The 16,003-nt window shown below is 50.6% G+C and overlaps 9 protein-coding genes and 2 non-coding genes across 11 annotated transcripts; 7 read left to right on the top strand and 4 right to left on the bottom strand.

Moving 5' to 3' along the window:
- The first annotated feature begins 271 nt into the window (after window positions 1-271).
- Window positions 272-343, top strand: tR(ACG)7. The gene has a single exon. It is a non-coding gene (tRNA).
- AFUA_6G03850 (signal recognition particle receptor subunit alpha) lies at window positions 297-2,671 on the bottom strand. The gene is made up of 3 exons (XM_742599.2): window positions 2,350-2,671; window positions 2,013-2,298; window positions 297-1,954 (listed from the first exon to the last, which is right to left on the bottom strand). The coding sequence occupies exons 1-3, from the start codon at window positions 2,572-2,574 to the stop codon at window positions 516-518; spliced, it is 1,950 nt and encodes a 649-aa protein (XP_747692.1). The 5' UTR covers window positions 2,575-2,671; the 3' UTR covers window positions 297-515.
- Window positions 2,672-2,877: 206 nt separating this feature from the next.
- AFUA_6G03840 (protein transporter YIF1) lies at window positions 2,878-4,246 on the top strand (the record flags this gene model as incomplete). The annotated part of the gene is made up of 3 exons (XM_077804960.1): window positions 2,878-3,165; window positions 3,231-3,794; window positions 3,850-4,246. The coding sequence occupies 3 exons, from the start codon at window positions 2,878-2,880 to the stop codon at window positions 4,069-4,071; spliced, it is 1,074 nt and encodes a 357-aa protein (XP_077661096.1). The 3' UTR covers window positions 4,072-4,246.
- A 504-nt stretch (window positions 4,247-4,750) lies between these two features.
- Window positions 4,751-4,855, bottom strand: AFUA_6G03835. Its single transcript, XR_013344521.1, has one exon. It is a non-coding gene; the product is annotated as an uncharacterized ncRNA (small nucleolar RNA).
- A 376-nt stretch (window positions 4,856-5,231) lies between these two features.
- AFUA_6G03830 (60S ribosomal protein eL14) lies at window positions 5,232-6,347 on the top strand. The gene is made up of 4 exons (XM_742601.2): window positions 5,232-5,325; window positions 5,398-5,535; window positions 5,620-5,883; window positions 6,035-6,347. The coding sequence occupies exons 2-4, from the start codon at window positions 5,410-5,412 to the stop codon at window positions 6,092-6,094; spliced, it is 450 nt and encodes a 149-aa protein (XP_747694.2). The 5' UTR covers window positions 5,232-5,325; window positions 5,398-5,409; the 3' UTR covers window positions 6,095-6,347.
- Window positions 6,348-6,455: 108 nt separating this feature from the next.
- egd2 (nascent polypeptide-associated complex subunit alpha) lies at window positions 6,456-7,736 on the top strand. Its single transcript, XM_742602.2, has 4 exons — window positions 6,456-6,585; window positions 6,752-7,010; window positions 7,114-7,172; window positions 7,233-7,736. Exons 2-4 carry the CDS (start codon window positions 6,780-6,782, stop codon window positions 7,555-7,557), a joined length of 615 nt encoding a protein of 204 aa, XP_747695.1. The 5' UTR covers window positions 6,456-6,585; window positions 6,752-6,779; the 3' UTR covers window positions 7,558-7,736.
- Window positions 7,737-8,009: 273 nt separating this feature from the next.
- Window positions 8,010-8,891, top strand: AFUA_6G03810 (F1F0 ATP synthase subunit d; the record flags this gene model as incomplete). Its single annotated transcript, XM_742603.1, has 3 exons — window positions 8,010-8,018; window positions 8,067-8,492; window positions 8,559-8,891. The coding sequence occupies 3 exons, from the start codon at window positions 8,010-8,012 to the stop codon at window positions 8,889-8,891; spliced, it is 768 nt and encodes a 255-aa protein (XP_747696.1).
- Window positions 8,892-9,722: 831 nt separating this feature from the next.
- Window positions 9,723-10,799, top strand: AFUA_6G03800 (uncharacterized protein; the record flags this gene model as incomplete). Its single annotated transcript, XM_742604.1, has 1 exon — window positions 9,723-10,799. One exon carries the CDS (start codon window positions 9,723-9,725, stop codon window positions 10,797-10,799), a length of 1,077 nt encoding a protein of 358 aa, XP_747697.1.
- A 241-nt stretch (window positions 10,800-11,040) lies between these two features.
- Window positions 11,041-11,305, bottom strand: AFUA_6G03790 (uncharacterized protein; the record flags this gene model as incomplete). The annotated part of the gene is made up of 2 exons (XM_742605.1): window positions 11,041-11,229; window positions 11,285-11,305. The coding sequence occupies 2 exons, from the start codon at window positions 11,303-11,305 to the stop codon at window positions 11,041-11,043; spliced, it is 210 nt and encodes a 69-aa protein (XP_747698.1).
- A 661-nt stretch (window positions 11,306-11,966) lies between these two features.
- Window positions 11,967-13,706, top strand: AFUA_6G03780 (uncharacterized protein). Its single transcript, XM_742606.2, has 2 exons — window positions 11,967-12,246; window positions 12,299-13,706. The coding sequence occupies exon 2, from the start codon at window positions 12,396-12,398 to the stop codon at window positions 13,701-13,703; it is 1,308 nt and encodes a 435-aa protein (XP_747699.2). The 5' UTR covers window positions 11,967-12,246; window positions 12,299-12,395; the 3' UTR covers window positions 13,704-13,706.
- A 114-nt stretch (window positions 13,707-13,820) lies between these two features.
- AFUA_6G03770 (aldehyde dehydrogenase family protein) lies at window positions 13,821-15,979 on the bottom strand (the record flags this gene model as incomplete). Its single annotated transcript, XM_742607.2, has 3 exons — window positions 15,620-15,979; window positions 15,360-15,541; window positions 13,821-15,288 (listed from the first exon to the last, which is right to left on the bottom strand). Exons 1-3 carry the CDS (start codon window positions 15,878-15,880, stop codon window positions 13,821-13,823), a joined length of 1,911 nt encoding a protein of 636 aa, XP_747700.1. The 5' UTR covers window positions 15,881-15,979.
- Between the last annotated feature and the right edge of the window lie 24 nt (window positions 15,980-16,003).

Here is a 16,003-nt window from a genome sequence, read left to right as displayed (position 1 = left end):
TTCAGGAACCAAGGGTGTCATAATCCTCCCATGAGGCCGGGATAGTGAGCTCGTGATCGAGTCCACCTCCAAAACAAAATGGTGTCATACCTCAAGGCAGAAAAAATGCATTCACCGTTACAATATCCTGTATGGTTTCTCCTGCATAAGAGCCACACTAGAGAGTCACTTTAGCGTAGTAACAATGACAGGCACAAGCTTATTATTGGAGTTTATGCGGATGTTCCCAGATTCCTGATAAAGCATATTTCTGGGTGAAAACCTTCAAGAAGGCCTGCTGGCCCAATGGTAAGGCGCTTGACTACGGATCAAGAGATTGCAGGTTCGAATCCTGCGTAGGTCATTCTTTTTGTCAATTTTTTCCCCCGTTCTTTGTCTATCTTTCGTTTCTCTATCTTTAGCGAAGCGCGAGATGTACAATCGCAGTAACTTATTTTTGAAGAAGGCCATCCAAGACCCAGCGTGATCAGAAGCGAGATAATATAATTCTCTATTACAAGGCAAAAGCTGCGCGCTCACTTCATCAGCAGATTGACAGCCCAAGGAACACTTAGGCCCCTCAAATCACCATAGTGCTGGCCTACACCCAGAAAAACAATAGGAATGCCTGTAGCATGCACCATGCTGACAAGCGTACCTACCATGTCACCAACGGTATCACATTTACTGATGATGAACCCATCGAGGTTTCTCCCAGTGCCGAAAGCTTGGTTGAAGTTGCGAGCCTGCATCACGCTGTCCGTACCGACCAGAGCTTCACCGACCATGAAGATCTTATCTGGTTTGGCGAACTTGGCGAACTTCTCGAGCGAAGACATAAGGCGTTGGTCGTTATGACGGCGACCGGCAGTATCAATCAACACAACGTCGAAATGATTCGCCGCACCGTACTCCACTGCATCCTTCGCTACATTCGCTGCATCCTTTCCATATCCCTTCTCGTAGAGTTCAACCTCTCCAGCATTCTCCCGGGTACTAAGTTCCTTCAAATTGCGAGCATGGACTCGTAACTGCTCCACGGCTCCAGAGCGGAAGGTGTCACAGGCTGCAATCAGAACACGATAGTTATTCTGGAGAAGGAAGTAACAAATTTTGCCCAGATTTGTCGACTTCCCAACACCGTTCACGCCCACGATGGAAATGACATATGGGCGAGGAGCCTGTCCTTTGCTCGTCGGAGATCTAACAGCATCGATCTCACGCAGTAGATCGAGAGATGACGTTGGCGTCAATATTTTGCGCAACGAGGACTCCATTGCGGAGCGCAGTGCTGCATCAACACTTTGAAAGTTGCCTGTCTTCTTGCCAACTAATTCGCGCTGGACGCCTTGACATAGACGGACGGCCGCTTCGCGCGCAACGTTCTTCTTCAGCAAATGGTCTTCCATGGCTTTCAAGGGTTTCTCCAAGTCAGCCTCAGTAAGGACCTTGCCGCCGACAATATTACGGAAGAATCCACCAAGTGCGTTGACTCCAGACCCAACAAAGCCCGTGGACGAGGAAGACTTTGTCTTTTCATGATCAGCATTCTCAAGAATGGAATGGACTTCATCCCCTAGATCTTTCAGCACAAATTGGCCCTTGCCTGTTCGGCGTCCCCAGGATTCCTGCGCAACAGCCTCGACTACAGGAGCCGGTGCGTCCTCACCATCTGCGGGGGCGGAGTAATCGAGGACCTTGCCGTCGTCCTCATCCGCAAAGCCATCAGCATCCCACTTGCGCATCTTTTTTCCACTTTTCAATGTTTTCCCCTTCCGAATGCTTTCATCTCCAGAAGAAGCGGTAGCGCTCGCGTTGGCCGCTTTGCGTGCGCGACGAGAGGCGCGGCCAGCAGGCCCTCCTTTCGCGGTCAATAGATGACCTGAAATGGGCGTTGACGATCGAGAAAGATCTGGGGTTTGGGGTGGCGAACCCTCGTCCGAGGTCGCCACGCCCTGCGCAACTGGACGTTGCGCTTCGGAGGTAGTTAGCAATATGATCACTAGCAGAGAAAAATTATCGACGTCAGATACCTTTCAGCAGACCAGGCACGGGTGGCGGAGGTGGCCCGCCGTTATCTGATGAGACAAGAGGGTCCTTTCTCTCGTTGATCTCTACTACGAGAGATTCTGATGTAGGAGCCCCAGCATTGTCCTCAAGCTCTCGCACCTGCTGGTCGAAGTACTTATCGAATGGGTACTCAATAATCCTAGCCCGTGTGCTCCTTAGCTCATCCTTATATAAGTCGATGAATATGGTCGAAACATTATCCAAGAGTTTGTCGATCCAACCAAGATGTAGCAGAGATTGATATACAGCCTATGGAATCGGTCAGTGGCGCCATTGAATCAACGAGCGGCGTGAACATACCACAAATATCAGATTGAAATCCTTTACTTGCTTCCATTTCAGAGTATACTTTTCCTTCTTGTAGATAGGAGCTGCACTGCTCGCTGCCTGATTCTGCGCTCGAACCTTCTCCTCAATGAAGACATCGTTGATTAGGCTGTTGACAACATGCGCTCCGACCGGCGCATACGACTTCGACCACAGCACCACCCCAGATGTTGTCAAGACTTCGAAGGCTTCTAACATGTTGTAAGCACTTCTTGTGTATATTATTCAGTGCGAGCAGCGTGGGTTTTGGAGAACGGACAAGTGTGTGTAGTGGCCACTATGGTGGGGAACCGTGGGCGGAAAAGGTGAGAGCTCTCCGGCGATCAGACCGAGTCCAGCCACGTATAAACACACTTCAACATCACTCATACTCAAACTGTCCGATTTCCAACATCCCCCCTCTTCGGTTGGTAGAAGACAAGAAGACGAGACAGAATAGTCGCAAGTCTTTTGTTCATCACTAGCTTCTCACTTATTGTAACAAGGGAAAAAAAAATCAACATGTACCGCCAGTCTTTCGCACCACCGCCTGCGCAGTCACCTCCACTCCACCATCCTGTGCCTCAGCATGTATCTACCGTTCCCATGATGCGCTCGCCTCCTCCCCCAGCATCCCAGCAGCCCCCGTCGTCTGGATATGGCAATCCTTATCAGCCCTCTCCTGCGCAGGGCGGCAGCGGAACATATGCGCCTGGTTTTAGTGGGTTCATCAATGATCCCACAGCACAGATGGGATTCCAAGTTGGGAAGACGGCGATGGCTGCTGGCCAGGAGTATATGGAACAGAACGTGAGTTGGCTAACAAAGAAGCCTACTGCACCACAAACCTATGAGCTTCTGCTGATTTTTCATAGTTCAATCGCTATGTCTCCATCCCAGCTCTCAAGCATTACTTCAACGTATCAAATTCTTACGTCCTGAACAAGCTCGCACTCGTGCTCTTCCCCTGGCGACACAAGCCTTGGTCTCGTCAGCAAGCACGTCTAACAACATCGTCGGCCGGTCCCAATGGTCAGATTGCACAGCAACAATACTCATCCATGTTCCTCCCCCCTCGTGATGATCTGAACTCTCCAGATATGTACATCCCTGTGATGGCACTTGTCACGTATATTCTTCTTTCCGCGGTGCTGGCGGGATTCCGAGGTCAATTTCATCCGGAGCTACTTGGCTCGATAACTACGACGGCTATTGCGGTTATAGTTTTTGAAATACTGTGTCTCAAGCTGGCCATGTACATTCTCAGCATCAACAATGAATCCCAGCTTTTGGACCTTGTGGCATACTCTGGCTACAAGTTCGTTGGCATCATCGCAACTCTGGTTATGTCCGAGATCTTGACACCAGGAAGGGGGACTGGCGGTTGGGTTGGCTGGGTTGTGTTCATGTACACATTCCTAGCCAACGCGTTCTTCTTGGTAAGTGATAAATTTTTTGTCACTTCAGCTTTCCAGTCCGTTGACAAGCTTCCAGCTCCGCTCGTTGAAGTACGTTCTACTCCCAGACTCAACCAGTGATGCGTCCATGCGCGCCGGTTCGATGCATACAGTTGCCCGTTCGCAACGCAATCGTCGAACTCAGTTCCTGTTCATCTACTCTTATGTCATCCAATTCATCTTTATGTGGGTGCTGAGCCGCGAGGGCCCAGCTACTCCTGCCTCAGCGGCTGCAAAGGGTGCGGGGTCGCTGTCATGACTTCGTTTATTGACGGCGAAGTTGCATATAATAATGACATAGAAGATGGGCTTTATGAAAAGCAAGCAGTCTTTCATGACGGCTTTGACCGTAGGTCTTCGCTTGCCGGTGTTCATTGCGGCCTGTACGTACTAGTGAGGTTCAATACCATAATGAATTTCTTCGAGTTTCTACACGTTTCTTAGTACCAGGGTAGTTGCAGCTTCTCTGTAAAAATTTCAGAAACCATTTGAGGGAGAACTTTTAAGTTAGAAATATTAAAGCGAGTACGAAAGAGAGTCTGGAGATTGATTTTCATAACGAATTGAAAGAGTCATATTATTATTTTATTCCGACGACTTTACAATGATCCATGGCTGTATACCATAACCTGTGAATGTCTCATGTTAGACAAATGCAAAGTGAGAAAGTACAAGCAAAAGTTTAAAAGTCACAAGTCCTCAGAGATCTTGGTGATAATGCAACATATCATAGCCGTGAGGCATCATATACTATCTAGGCAGTGCGAAGATGTAATCATCGGACGGTGACTGGGGAAACCAAGAATAGTCGAACGTACCAGAACTGTGTGCTGATTTGTGTGAGATTAACAAGTCGATGGGAACCTAAAAAGTCTTCGCCAAGTCAGCTCGCTGAAAGCACGAATCGTGATGATAATGAGAGAGGATCAATGAACAAGTATCAGAATATGTAAGAAATGAATATCATGCGGCAGTGCTGCTTGAAAGAACCCCGGCGAGGGTTCACAGACACTGTGTCAATCGCAAATTACCGCATCATGTGAAGGTGAAATTGAACAAACAGAGATAGAAAACATACGAAAACATACCAGTCGATGTAAGAGTTGCAGGTATGAGCCTGGTAAATCAAGTCAGTCACGGATAGCACAACAGAACCTCATTTTGTCCTGAAAGAATGAACCAAAAGGCCAACTCAGACTCTTTGCAAATGCAAGGAAGAGGTAATGAGAATGTTTTGGGAGAAGCTTAAATGTAGCTTTGCCGGAACGGAGAATTGAGTAAAGCCGGTCATGAGGCGCCAAGACCCCAGCGAAAAAGCAGCCCTAGGCCGCACGCAACCCCGTTCGGCGAGTTGCTACTGGCTGTTAAGCGAGACTCTTGTGGGCGAAGACCGCAACACCCGAAATTCGCGATCCAGTAGCCCAGAGCGACTTGTGTGCGTTTCGGACGACTTTGACAATCCCGACTCTTCGACAACAAATTCCCATCACCGCCCTCCCGGAGTCTGTCGACCGTGAGTTTGAAACCTACGCCCTATCGAATTTCTGGACTGTCACTGAAGAATCCGTTTTTGTCGTTTTTTTAGGAAGCCTTCGCCATGGCCGATATCGATGTCAAGGTTGCTCAATGGAAGCTTGTTGAGGTTGGCCGTGTTGTGCTGATCCGCAGCGGTCCTTACACCGGCAAGCTTGCTGCCATTGTCGAGATCATCGACCACAAGCGTGTACGTTTTTCAACGGAGAAATTCTGAGCGCAGGACGGAAAGATCATGGTCGGATGTGATATTGACAAAGAGGCGCGATCATAGGTCCTGGTTGACGGTCCTTCCACCGAGGAGAACAAGATCGTTCCCCGTCACGCTCTTCCTCTCGCTCACGCCACTCTCACCCCCTTCGTCATTCCCAAACTCCCCCGCGCTGCCGGCACTGGCCCCGTCAAGAAGCTCTGGGAGAAGAACGAGATCGATGGAAAGTGGGCTAAGAGCACCATTGCTCAGAAGACTGAGCGCGCTGAGCGGAGGAAGAACCTTACCGACTTCGAGCGCTTCAAGGTCCTCAGACTCAAGAAGCAGGTACGTTCAGTTTGCGAAACTATGGGAGAATTGTGATGGCACATTGGAGGGCATTCTTGGCAACTCTGCACTCGCTTTTCGCGAGAGGGAAGAGGAGCAATTACTTGTATTATGATTTGCGACTGGTTACTGACATCTGGTGATTTAACAGGCTCGCTACGAGGTCCAGAAGGCTCACGCCAAGGTCAGGGCTGCTGCTCCTAAGTCATAGATGTTTTCATGAGGCTCGGTGCATAGTATGAAGGGGTACCTTGGGACGGTTTTACATGGCTGAGGGTTTTATTCTATTTCAGCAAAAATTAAGCTGTATCCACTACAATGACAGCCAAAAAATGATTCAAAACCTTGATATCCTGACACGGGTCATCCTGCTATGTCATCAGATTCGCGCACCCGATTAGTACTTGGCTCTGGTTTATAGCCGTCTCCTTAGACATTAATTGGGAATTAAACATTTTAGACTCAAGATCACGGAATATGTAAGAAAGTATCGTTATGTACATTACTGAGTTGGATTGGCTCGTTATGACTCGTATAGCTTGTAAAGGTGGTGCTTGTGTGAGTCCGGGGTGAGGGTCAGAATCGAATCACCTCGCTAACGATTTTCGGCAGCATGGCATTCACACAGCTTTGCGACCTTCCACTTACAACAAGACAAAAAAACCCCCAATCATCCCCAACAGCCCTCTATCCGTGAACTAGGTATGTTTATATTGATTTTACGGGTTCCAAATTCATCTCTGGGCCCAATTTCGAAATTCCTGCGCTTTTGGTGGAGATTTCAGTGTTTCGTGGGGCATTTTCCAACCTTTATATTTGAACCGCCAGACGGTGCTCCAGTTCGAATCGCTAACTGTCAATTTAACAGCCCTTCTAGGCTCGTTTAGACCGCAAAAATGGCTGATCCCCGTGTTGAAGAGCTCCCTGACGAGGAGGTTCCCAAGGCCAACGTCGAGGATGCTGGCAGCGACTCTGAGTCCGAGGCTGGTGAGGAGTCCAGCATCCCCGCTGGCGCCGCCGTCACCATCCACTCCCGTAACGAGAAGAAGGCCAGAAAGGCTATTGGCAAGCTTGGCCTGAAGCACGTTCCCGGCATCACTCGTGTCACCCTCCGCAGACCCAAGAACGTAAGAACACGGCCCATTTGCGCGACAAAAACAGTCCATATATCGGGTTTCTGCAAGGCAGAGCCCAAATCTGAAAGAGCAGGAGCTAATACGTCGTCTGCAGATCCTCTTCGTCATCAACCAGCCCGATGTCTACCGCTCTCCCTCCAGCAACACCTGGATGTATGTGCCTTACGGTTTCTTTCGATGAGGGTCTATCATTTAGCTTACACATGTCAACAGCATCTTCGGTGAGGCCAAGATCGAGGACCTGAACTCCCAGGCTCAGGCCTCCGCTGCTCAGCAGCTGGCTGCTGCTGAGGCCGCCGCTGGCGAGCACGCCGGTCACGACCACGACCACGACCACGGCAAGGGCAAGGCCCCCGAGACCGAGGCCAAGAAGGAGGAGGAAGAGGATGATGGCGAGGAGGTCGATGAGACTGGCCTCGAGGCCAAGGACATTGAGCTCGTCATGGCTCAGGCTAATGTGTCGCGCAAGAAGGCCGTCAAGGCCCTGCGCGAGAACGACAACGATATCGTCAACTCCATCATGGCGCTCAGCATATAAACCCCGCCAAGTTGAATCCACGCCGTCAGTGGCTGACGTCTTAGCCCTGCTGGCAGGATGAACTCTGGGTGCGACGTCAGGTTGATATCCCTTTGACGCATGTTCTGTCTCGCCCTTAGTGTAAATCAGTTAGTTCAAAAAAGCAGAATTGACCGGATTTAATCACTTTTTCTACGGCCATTCTTTCCCTGGAGTGTTGTATCTTAGATTTACAATCTGGTAGATATCACTTCTAAAGTCCCAATAAATACTGATTCGTATCAATCTAACCGCTCAGTCTGCTTGATGGTTTGCGGCTGTTGGTGGATGGGTGTTCGGAACACGGGAACGAAAGACTCACGTGACTATATCCCCATCCAAACCTTGCCGAAACAACCCTCATCTCGGAATGTCCAGGTTTGCACGTTGAAGTTCCCCTCTTCTCCTAATCCTCCACCATTCCACATATAAAAATGGCTGCTGTACGTTACTCGTGATTTTTCAACACGAATATATGTTGAATTGTCCAGATTCGGATCGCTAACCCCTTATTCTTACAGCGTAGCGCCGCTCTCAAGATCGACTGGGTCAAGGTGACCAGCTCTCTCGGCCTCCGCGGCCAGACCGCTGCCTCTCTCCAGGCCTTCAAGAAGCGTAATGACGATGCGCGCCGCAAGGTCCAGCTCCTGTCCGAGCAGCCCCAGACCGTCAACTTCGACCACTACCGCAGCATCCTGAAGAACCAGGCTATCGTTGACGAGATCGAGGGTTATGTCAAGAACTTCAAGCCCGCTACCTACGATGTCAACCGTCAGTTGAAGGCTATCGATGCCTTCGAGGCTCAGGCCGTCAAGAGCGCTGAGGAGACCAAGGGCAAGGTTGAGGCCGAGCTCCGCAACCTGGAGAAGACTCTGGAGAACATTGAGACCGCTCGTCCCTTCGATGAGCTCACTGTGGTATGTTCCGGAATACAGGATGGAAGATTATTGGTTTGAATGGTATATGAATTGACTCTTTTATAGGATGAGGTCGCTGCTGCTCAGCCTGAGATTGATGAGAAGACTGCTGCCCTCGTCTCCAGGGGCAGATGGATGCCGGCCGGATACAAGGTGGGTTACAATCTCCTGGACATTTGCTTTCGTACGAAGCGACTTACTGACGATAATTTCTTGGATAGGAGCGCTTCGGTGACTTGTCCGCTGTTTAAATTGTCAGCATTTGCATCTCATTTCCCCATCTTTTATCCTACAGCCATTGGAATTACACGACGGAAACTTTTTGTCAAGCCTGTTAACGAATGGCTACCATTCCTGATACCTGGCAGTGTATTTCTTTTGGTCGACGGATCTGTATAGAATCAATGTTGAAATTAGAAGACGGTTTCCTGCATTTATGCATCAAGCCATTTTCGCCTTTGGTTCGTAGTCATGCACTCGTTTTTTTCGATGCTTGATGATCCCGTCTTCGTTGATTTACGATTCTTCGCACGTCGCATATATAGGTGCAACTGCTGTAGATCGCATTGCCTCCCAAGCCCCGAGGGAGCATAATACTGGAAACTCGCTTGCTTCTGTACATGTAACACGTAAAGTGATTGACACGATCAAAGGTTGCAAGCATTGAGAGTGGTGAACAAAAACCAACAAAAGCAGGCCCGTCAAATATGACAGTTCTGGTGATTGGCCAACTAGCCTGAGTTTTGGATATATCGAGTGTGTCAACGGCTGGACTTTTGAGTGAACTGGTGTTGTTCCGCCTTCAGCCCCTGTTCGTGTAAATTGGATTGGTGCTACTACCAAGCCCTTAGCCACTCACTTTGGATGTCTCTTTCAATATTGCGGCTTTGCTTCATAGAGCCATAGCCAGTAGCAGTGCTGCTGTCATTCATTTATTCCAGACACATAGTATTGGTCTAACTGGTATTGTTGTTTAAATCTCTGGATCGATACCTGAGAATAGCAGCGGCCGCGTGCCCAACTCTTTGTCCTGCGGTTATAGTTCTTCAGACATACTTGCCAACAAAGATGATTTGACAGAGGCGGCTACACCTGCGACTTTGCAGTCTCACCTGAACTCTCATTGCAGAGCCAGCTGATTCGAGACAATATATATGGATTCGCCCATGTCATGGCATGAGCTATCAAGGGGATATTGTTTCCGTTTGATTTCACTACGACCATCCAACCATGTCAGAACGCATCATACAGCCGCATGAGATTCGCCAAGGACACGACTCTGAGCAGTTGAATCAGGTCTCGTCTCCAGGGCAGGCTCAGTCTAGACTGGAATGCCTCCCCGTGGAGCTCCTCCAGAAGATCTTCCTATACAGTCTTGAGTTCAGTCTTCCGAGAGCGTCAATTTACCTCGCTAGGGCTCTATCAAATCCGACGCTCTATACCTGGCTCATTCGCCTATCCTTCAGTAGCTCCAATGAGAGCTCCAAGAATGGCTTTTTTACAACGGAGTTCCTCCCTCCGCCACTAGACTTCTTCGCGCTATCCACAGAAGAACGAAGCGATCTTCAAAGCGCAATTCTCGCATGTCGCTGGTGCACACTAGAGCTTATGCGCAAATGCCAGAGAGAATATATCGAACACGCGGTCCGTCTCAAGTGTCACGGCCTAGTGTTTGCCCCTGAAGACCGCGACAGCATCGCCAAGATCGGGGAGCACTTCCACGACCTCAGCCGCTACGATCAGGGCCACCGAGGTCGCCTAGGAAAAGGCGACCTAGTTTTCAGGGCGCAAGATCCAGAAACCAATGCGGAGTACAGAATCGCAGTGTGGTTCAATTTTGGCGCCTTTCAGATTCGCAGACCGAATCCGTTTCATACAGAGCTCGATCTCTTTCGGCTGCCCTGTTGTGCGGGCGATACTCCCGCACGCATGCCAAGCAAATTGCTTTGTAGTCCATGGACGGAGGCGAAGTTAGAGTTCCTTAAATTGCTTTGTACGGAGGTATACATCGATGACGACGAGGAGTTTGAGCGTTCTGGGCGCCTGCTTCGCCAGGTAATCCGGAGCCGCGATTACGGTACTTTCAAGGTCCTGGTGGAACTCTTCATTCGGATCCGGATATATAAGTATCCCCGCCGCTGGCCTATACAACGGTCTCATTTCAAGGCAGCTTTGAAGTACGCGGACTCTCCAAACGATCCGTTTCTGAACTTTCTGATTCGGGAACGATGGGACGATTTACCTTCATCTGATACAAAGCTCAAGGTTGAGGTGCTAGCGAAAGGAGGACTATGTTCTCCGGCATGAGGCATAAACTTTACCATACGATACTCTTGGGAGCGTGAACAGGCAGACGAAGTTATGGATTAGCCGATATCATTTAGAAATACAGAAAATTCTAAGGATGACCAACACTGCTGGGGTATGAAGAAAGCAGGTAAGAAAAGCGCGAAACGTGGACAAATAACGAGGCGGAATCGAAAAGACAAGCCCATGAACACAAGGTATCATATCCATCATAACTCATCAAGTCGGGCCGGTGCAGCGATTAGACCCTTGATCGTCGATGTCTCGAAGACCTCATCCTTCCCCGGTTTCCGCAGTAGCCACAAGTGAGGCATGAAATGACGATATTGCAGAGACTGACGACACCGTTGATGATGGCTTTAAGGACCGCGCCGATGGTATTGACGATGCCCATGAGGCAGGCGCCGATGGACCGGAAGACGCCCTGGATCTATGGAGTGGTCAGTAAAGGTGTGCAAAAGAACTGCTGAGAGGGCAGGACATACGCAAGACACAACCGCACCCATATTGATCAGATGTTCTTGCTTATTATAGGATCTTTGTTTTGATGTGGATCACGGTTTGTGGTTTAGAGGAGGAAGCGTTGTCTGTGTTTGACAAAGTACTGGAAGATGCAGTGGTGTGGACAGAGGTATCAGAAAATGGACGCATCGTGAAGGGTTGAACGAGAGGGATAGTGAGGCTATATATGGCAGGTACGATGTCACAATAGCGCCAAGGTCTGAGAATGATGTATGAGGTTGGGATATTCCAGGAATGCGACAACTGAATATCATGAAAGGGGCAGGCTGCGTAGGAATAGAAACCTGGAGAGAAAAAGGTGCTACGAAGGACGTAATTCTATGAATTCTATGGCATGGTGACCACAGAGCCAGGCCCAAACACTGCTCAATGCCGTCATATCGACGACTGTCCATCCCGGTTTCATAGTGCGATTCGTCTGCGTGCGCCAAAGGATGGATTACCTGTCAGTTGGTCCTGGAACTAAACGTGTTTGGATCCAGAAAGAGCTTAAGCGTGCTATGACCATTCATGAACTTTTCCATACTCGTTCTTGATAGGGATTCAGGATGCGCAAGTGGCGTTCAGATACTTGACATACTTGAAATGGTGAGAGGTGCAGTATGTTATGACATCATTAATAGGCCCATCACTATTCCTTGAATGGCCTAGTGTTAGGGCTTGAGTGAATTATGTCAGCTGACTTCACAAACCCTTCTCACCTCTTTATGGTAAGGTTCTTCGCAGACCTCTTCCTCATTGGCTGCGAGTCTTTGTGGTGATGTTATGCCATGAACTGTCAGATTCCCAGGTGTCAAAAGATATCGTCATTGCACCCCTGCCAGCCCCAGCCCAACTGGGCTAAACTGAGGTCAACCCGGGACGTGTACATTCCTCGAGAATCTACAGGCTCGCTTGTCATGGCGCAAAGACAACCTTAACTCTCGTCAGACGATCTCCACTCGCTTCCCTTAGCCAGGCATGCTGACCCCCATTAGGGTCCGCGGCCGTAGAAAGAAAGCCCTTGCACAGAACTCTAACCATGCCCAAGGCGGCAAGGCAAGACCAAGCGGGCCCAAGGGCGGCCGTCCCTTGATGTCCCGTGAGGCCAGACTCGACTCGTCTCAGGCCAGGAACAATAAGAGAGCCCGCCTGTGGGCCGCAAGGCCATCGAAGCGTCGCAAAACATTGTCTTTGCTTGAGACTCTTCCGGTGGAGTTGATCGAGAAGATCTTCTTGTACTCGTTGAATGTCAATCTACCCCGTGCATCGCCCTCGCTGGCGGCGGCGGTGTCGAGTGAGCGCATCTATCGCATGTTGATACTGCTCGGTTTCTGGAATGATTCCGCATCAGAAGCTGAGGATCCTGACTCTGCTATCTCGAGGATACTGAGACCGTTGGACTATGCTCCTCTGCAGGATGATGACCGCGAAAATCTTCAGACGTCCGTCCTGCGCTGCCGGTGGTGCACGATGCCCCGGTTGCTCATGCAGTTGTCGGACATGACAAACCTAACTATCCAGAGACATTGGGTCAACGCTGGTATTGAAATGACTAGAGACCAACAAGAATCCTTAGACCGGTTCCTCGCACGAGAGAACGACACTTCTACATACGAAGGTACCGACAAAGACGGCAACCACTACACTCTATCCATCACTCCCTTCGTATCAATAAACATCGCATGCCAGGAAACCGACGAGCAACAAACCCACAAGATCCTCAGCATTAAACACTTTCCGGAGAAGCTCCTCCTTGGCGCCAGCGGAGAGGGCTTCAGCGACGACCACGCAACGCACCTCGAGATCATGCGAGTCGCCTGCGGGCTCAGTCGCTCCGACCACCTAGAGACAGACGTCTCTGTCTCCCGCGAATCCCTGCACCAAGGCGTCCACATTGCCCTCGTGGAACACAACACGAGAGCACTCGCCACCCTCCTCAAAATAGACGAGTACATCTTCCGCAGCAACGCAGCCGTCGCCGGCGGCTTGCCATATAGCATCCCACCCGAACATTTCCGCACAGCTGTCCGAGTCGCACGGAACGACCCCGCTCTGTTCCAAACATTGCTTCGAGCCAGCGCGGAATCTGTCCCGGCGGATGATCCCGAGATTACGGAGTGGGCGATGAATCTCGGGGACCCGTTTGGCCATTGGTTGCTGGATTTAATGTTAAGGCTTCCGCAGCAGATAGAGACTGCGAATGCGAATCCGGCAGAGGGTGCGCTGTTCTATCTGGGGAGAGCGAATGGGCAGATTGAGCTGGCGAGACGGTATTTGCAGGATGTATTGAATGTGGACGAGCTGCCGAGTTGGATGGAGGCGTCCGATGACCTGTTTAGGCAATGGAGGGTTATCACAACTACGACAGGAAGAGACAGGTTCGTAGAGAGCCAGTATTGAGTATCATCCTGCAACTGCAATGATGTCTGTCAATACCATAATTTCATTAAATAGATTACAAGGTCTGCCCTCCGTTGATGGGCTCATTTGATTATGGTAATAAAGCAGATACCCCTTTTACATATTCTTCAAGAGCCGCAGGATCCCACCTAACCTGCCAGCCAACGTCAGCTGATACCCCGTCTCAACCACACCCTTGCACAGCTCCCAAGCTCCAGTCCCATTCTGCTTATCATCGTCACCCTTCTGAATCGGATAGTCCACTCTCGGGGGTATCCGCGTAGCCATCAGCCTGGGGAAGCGGTCGACACAAACTGCCTTGATGTTACTCACGGACCGGAGACCCTCTTCTCCGGCGAACCGGCCATATCCGGAACCCTTGACGCCGCCAAACGGCAGCTGCACCGCGTAGTAACTGGCAAAGTCGTTCACGGACACCATGCCCGCTTTGATTTGAGATACGCACGCCGCGACATCTTTCTGATTATACCCGAATACGCTTGCTCCCAGGGCGTACATTGTTGAGTTTGCGATGCTAATAGCGTGGGACACTGATTCCGCGCGCATGAGGACAAAGACGGGGGCAAAGAGTTCCGTCTGGGCAATGCGCATGGAGGGCGTCACGTCGGCGAGGAGGGTCGGCGTGAAGTAATGGCCGTAGGGGTGTCTAGGATGATTGTAGCGCTTGCCGCCGCAGATGAGCCGTGCTCCTTGTCTGACGGCGTCTTCAATGAGAGATTCCAGTCGATCGAAGGATGCCGGGGAGATCATCGCGCCCATGTCTGGGGTGTTGGGTTTCTGCCGGGCATCTTTTGGTCTGGAGTCGAGGAGGACGGAGCCAAGACGGAGGGCTTGGATGCGAGGGGCGACGGTATCGAGGAGCTTGTCGTATATGCCTGGGAGAGCGATGACGCGCTCGACGCCAATGCAGTTTTGCCCGGCGGACTGGAAAACGCCGCGCATGAGCACCGAGGCAATGGAGGATACTTCACTCACGGTCCGCGGGTCGTCCAGGATGACAGCGGGATCCTTCCCGCCCAGCTCTACGGTGACTGGTGTCAATGCCTTGGCTGCGGACTCACACACTTTGTGGGCCACGGGGCGGGAACCGATAAAGGTCAGCTGAGAGATATCCGGGTGAGATGTCAGGGCGCCTGCGACATCGGGAAGGCACACAACGCTTTGTACTAGGTCTCGCGAATGACCACAGCTCGATAGAGCGCCTCGGATAATCTCGAGGAAGAACATGGTACACCACGCAGTTTGCTCGGACGGCTTCACCACAATACCATTTCCTGCGAAAATCGCGCTGATGACCGGGGAGATGAAGTTGTGGAATGGATAGTTCCAGGAGACGCAGGCGGATACAACGCCCAGAGGCTCGTATGTGACCACGTTCTTCTTGTACATCATCAGGAAATTTGTCGGGCGGGACTCAGCTGTCAGGGCTTTTTCGCCGTGGTCGATGGTCCATTTCAGCTTCTCCGCAGTGACGAGGATCTCCCCGAATGAGGCGTCGACTTTTGTTTTTCCCGAATCCAGGCAACACGCAGCGACGATCTCATCTTGGTGGTCGAGAACATATCTGCGAATTTCGAATCGATTGTTAGCTTCCACTTCCTCACTCGAACCTGTATTCAAGGCTGGCGAACGCACTTGAGCAATGTCCGAAGAACCTTCCTCCTATCGGCAAAGCTAGTCTTGGCCCATTCGACTTGCGCAGTTTTGGCAGCTTGTATCGCTCGATTGACGTCGTCTGCGGTGTTTGGCTTGATTCCGGTTCCCAGTACCCGTCCGTCCGCAGGACAGTAACTCATAATCAACTTGTCACTCCATTGCTGTGCAAGGCACAATGCATTAGCATCGGCCTTGTATCACATCGATCAATCGTCAATGCGCAGAGGAAATAAACCTACCCCTCGGACCTGACCTTCAAGCACTTTCTTCTCCTCACCCTGCACATCCTCCCATTTCTTGCCGGTCCAGTTGGCGCGAACCTCAGCCGGTAGTGGAATATTAAAAGTCACAGCTGCCTCCTTGCTGTTCAAAACGAAAGCGTAGCCCAGATAGATAGCTGCGACAGAGATTACTGCGACGCCAAGAAGCTGTGCATTGGTCGCCAGGGTGTCGATGAGGGGAGCCAAAGCAGGTGGAACGAGCGAAGCCAAAGAGTCCATCTTTGCAATCAATTGCAGCTCAATTGATTCCCAGAGCCTCTCTCGGAGGATGTGTGGTTCGTACCTGGACGGAACCCGGTAGAGGAAGGCCAGAAGAGTGGCCCCATCTTTTTATCGAAGTTC

The sequence above is a fragment of the Aspergillus fumigatus genome, chromosome 6, assembly GCF_000002655.1.
Source record: "Aspergillus fumigatus Af293 chromosome 6, whole genome shotgun sequence".
Lineage (NCBI taxonomy): Eukaryota > Fungi > Ascomycota > Eurotiomycetes > Eurotiales > Aspergillaceae > Aspergillus > Aspergillus fumigatus.
The sequence above is the reverse complement of the archived record's forward strand: the minus strand, read 5'-3'. Positions and strand labels throughout refer to the sequence as shown.

What these genes read in the sequence shown, in the direction of transcription:
- AFUA_6G03850 (XM_742599.2), bottom strand. Translation starts at nt 2,574, where the DNA reads ATGTTAGAAGCCTTCGAAGTCTTGACAACATCTGGGGTGGTGCTGTGG. An exon ending in ATTTCAATCTGATATTTGTG is followed by an intron (nt 2,299 to 2,349) that starts GTATGTTCACGC and finishes CCGATTCCATAG; the next exon opens with GCTGTATATCAATCTCTGCT. An exon ending in CGTGCCTGGTCTGCTGAAAG is followed by an intron (nt 1,955 to 2,012) that starts GTATCTGACGTC and finishes CTACCTCCGAAG; the next exon opens with CGCAACGTCCAGTTGCGCAG.
- AFUA_6G03830 (XM_742601.2), top strand. Translation starts at nt 5,410, where the DNA reads ATGGCCGATATCGATGTCAAGGTTGCTCAATGGAAGCTTGTTGAGGTT. An exon ending in AGATCATCGACCACAAGCGT is followed by an intron (nt 5,536 to 5,619) that starts GTACGTTTTTCA and finishes GCGCGATCATAG; the next exon opens with GTCCTGGTTGACGGTCCTTC. An exon ending in TCCTCAGACTCAAGAAGCAG is followed by an intron (nt 5,884 to 6,034) that starts GTACGTTCAGTT and finishes GTGATTTAACAG; the next exon opens with GCTCGCTACGAGGTCCAGAA.
- egd2 (XM_742602.2), top strand. Translation starts at nt 6,780, where the DNA reads ATGGCTGATCCCCGTGTTGAAGAGCTCCCTGACGAGGAGGTTCCCAAG. An exon ending in CCCTCCGCAGACCCAAGAAC is followed by an intron (nt 7,011 to 7,113) that starts GTAAGAACACGG and finishes CGTCGTCTGCAG; the next exon opens with ATCCTCTTCGTCATCAACCA. An exon ending in CCCTCCAGCAACACCTGGAT is followed by an intron (nt 7,173 to 7,232) that starts GTATGTGCCTTA and finishes ACATGTCAACAG; the next exon opens with CATCTTCGGTGAGGCCAAGA.
- AFUA_6G03780 (XM_742606.2), top strand. Translation starts at nt 12,396, where the DNA reads ATGTCCCGTGAGGCCAGACTCGACTCGTCTCAGGCCAGGAACAATAAG.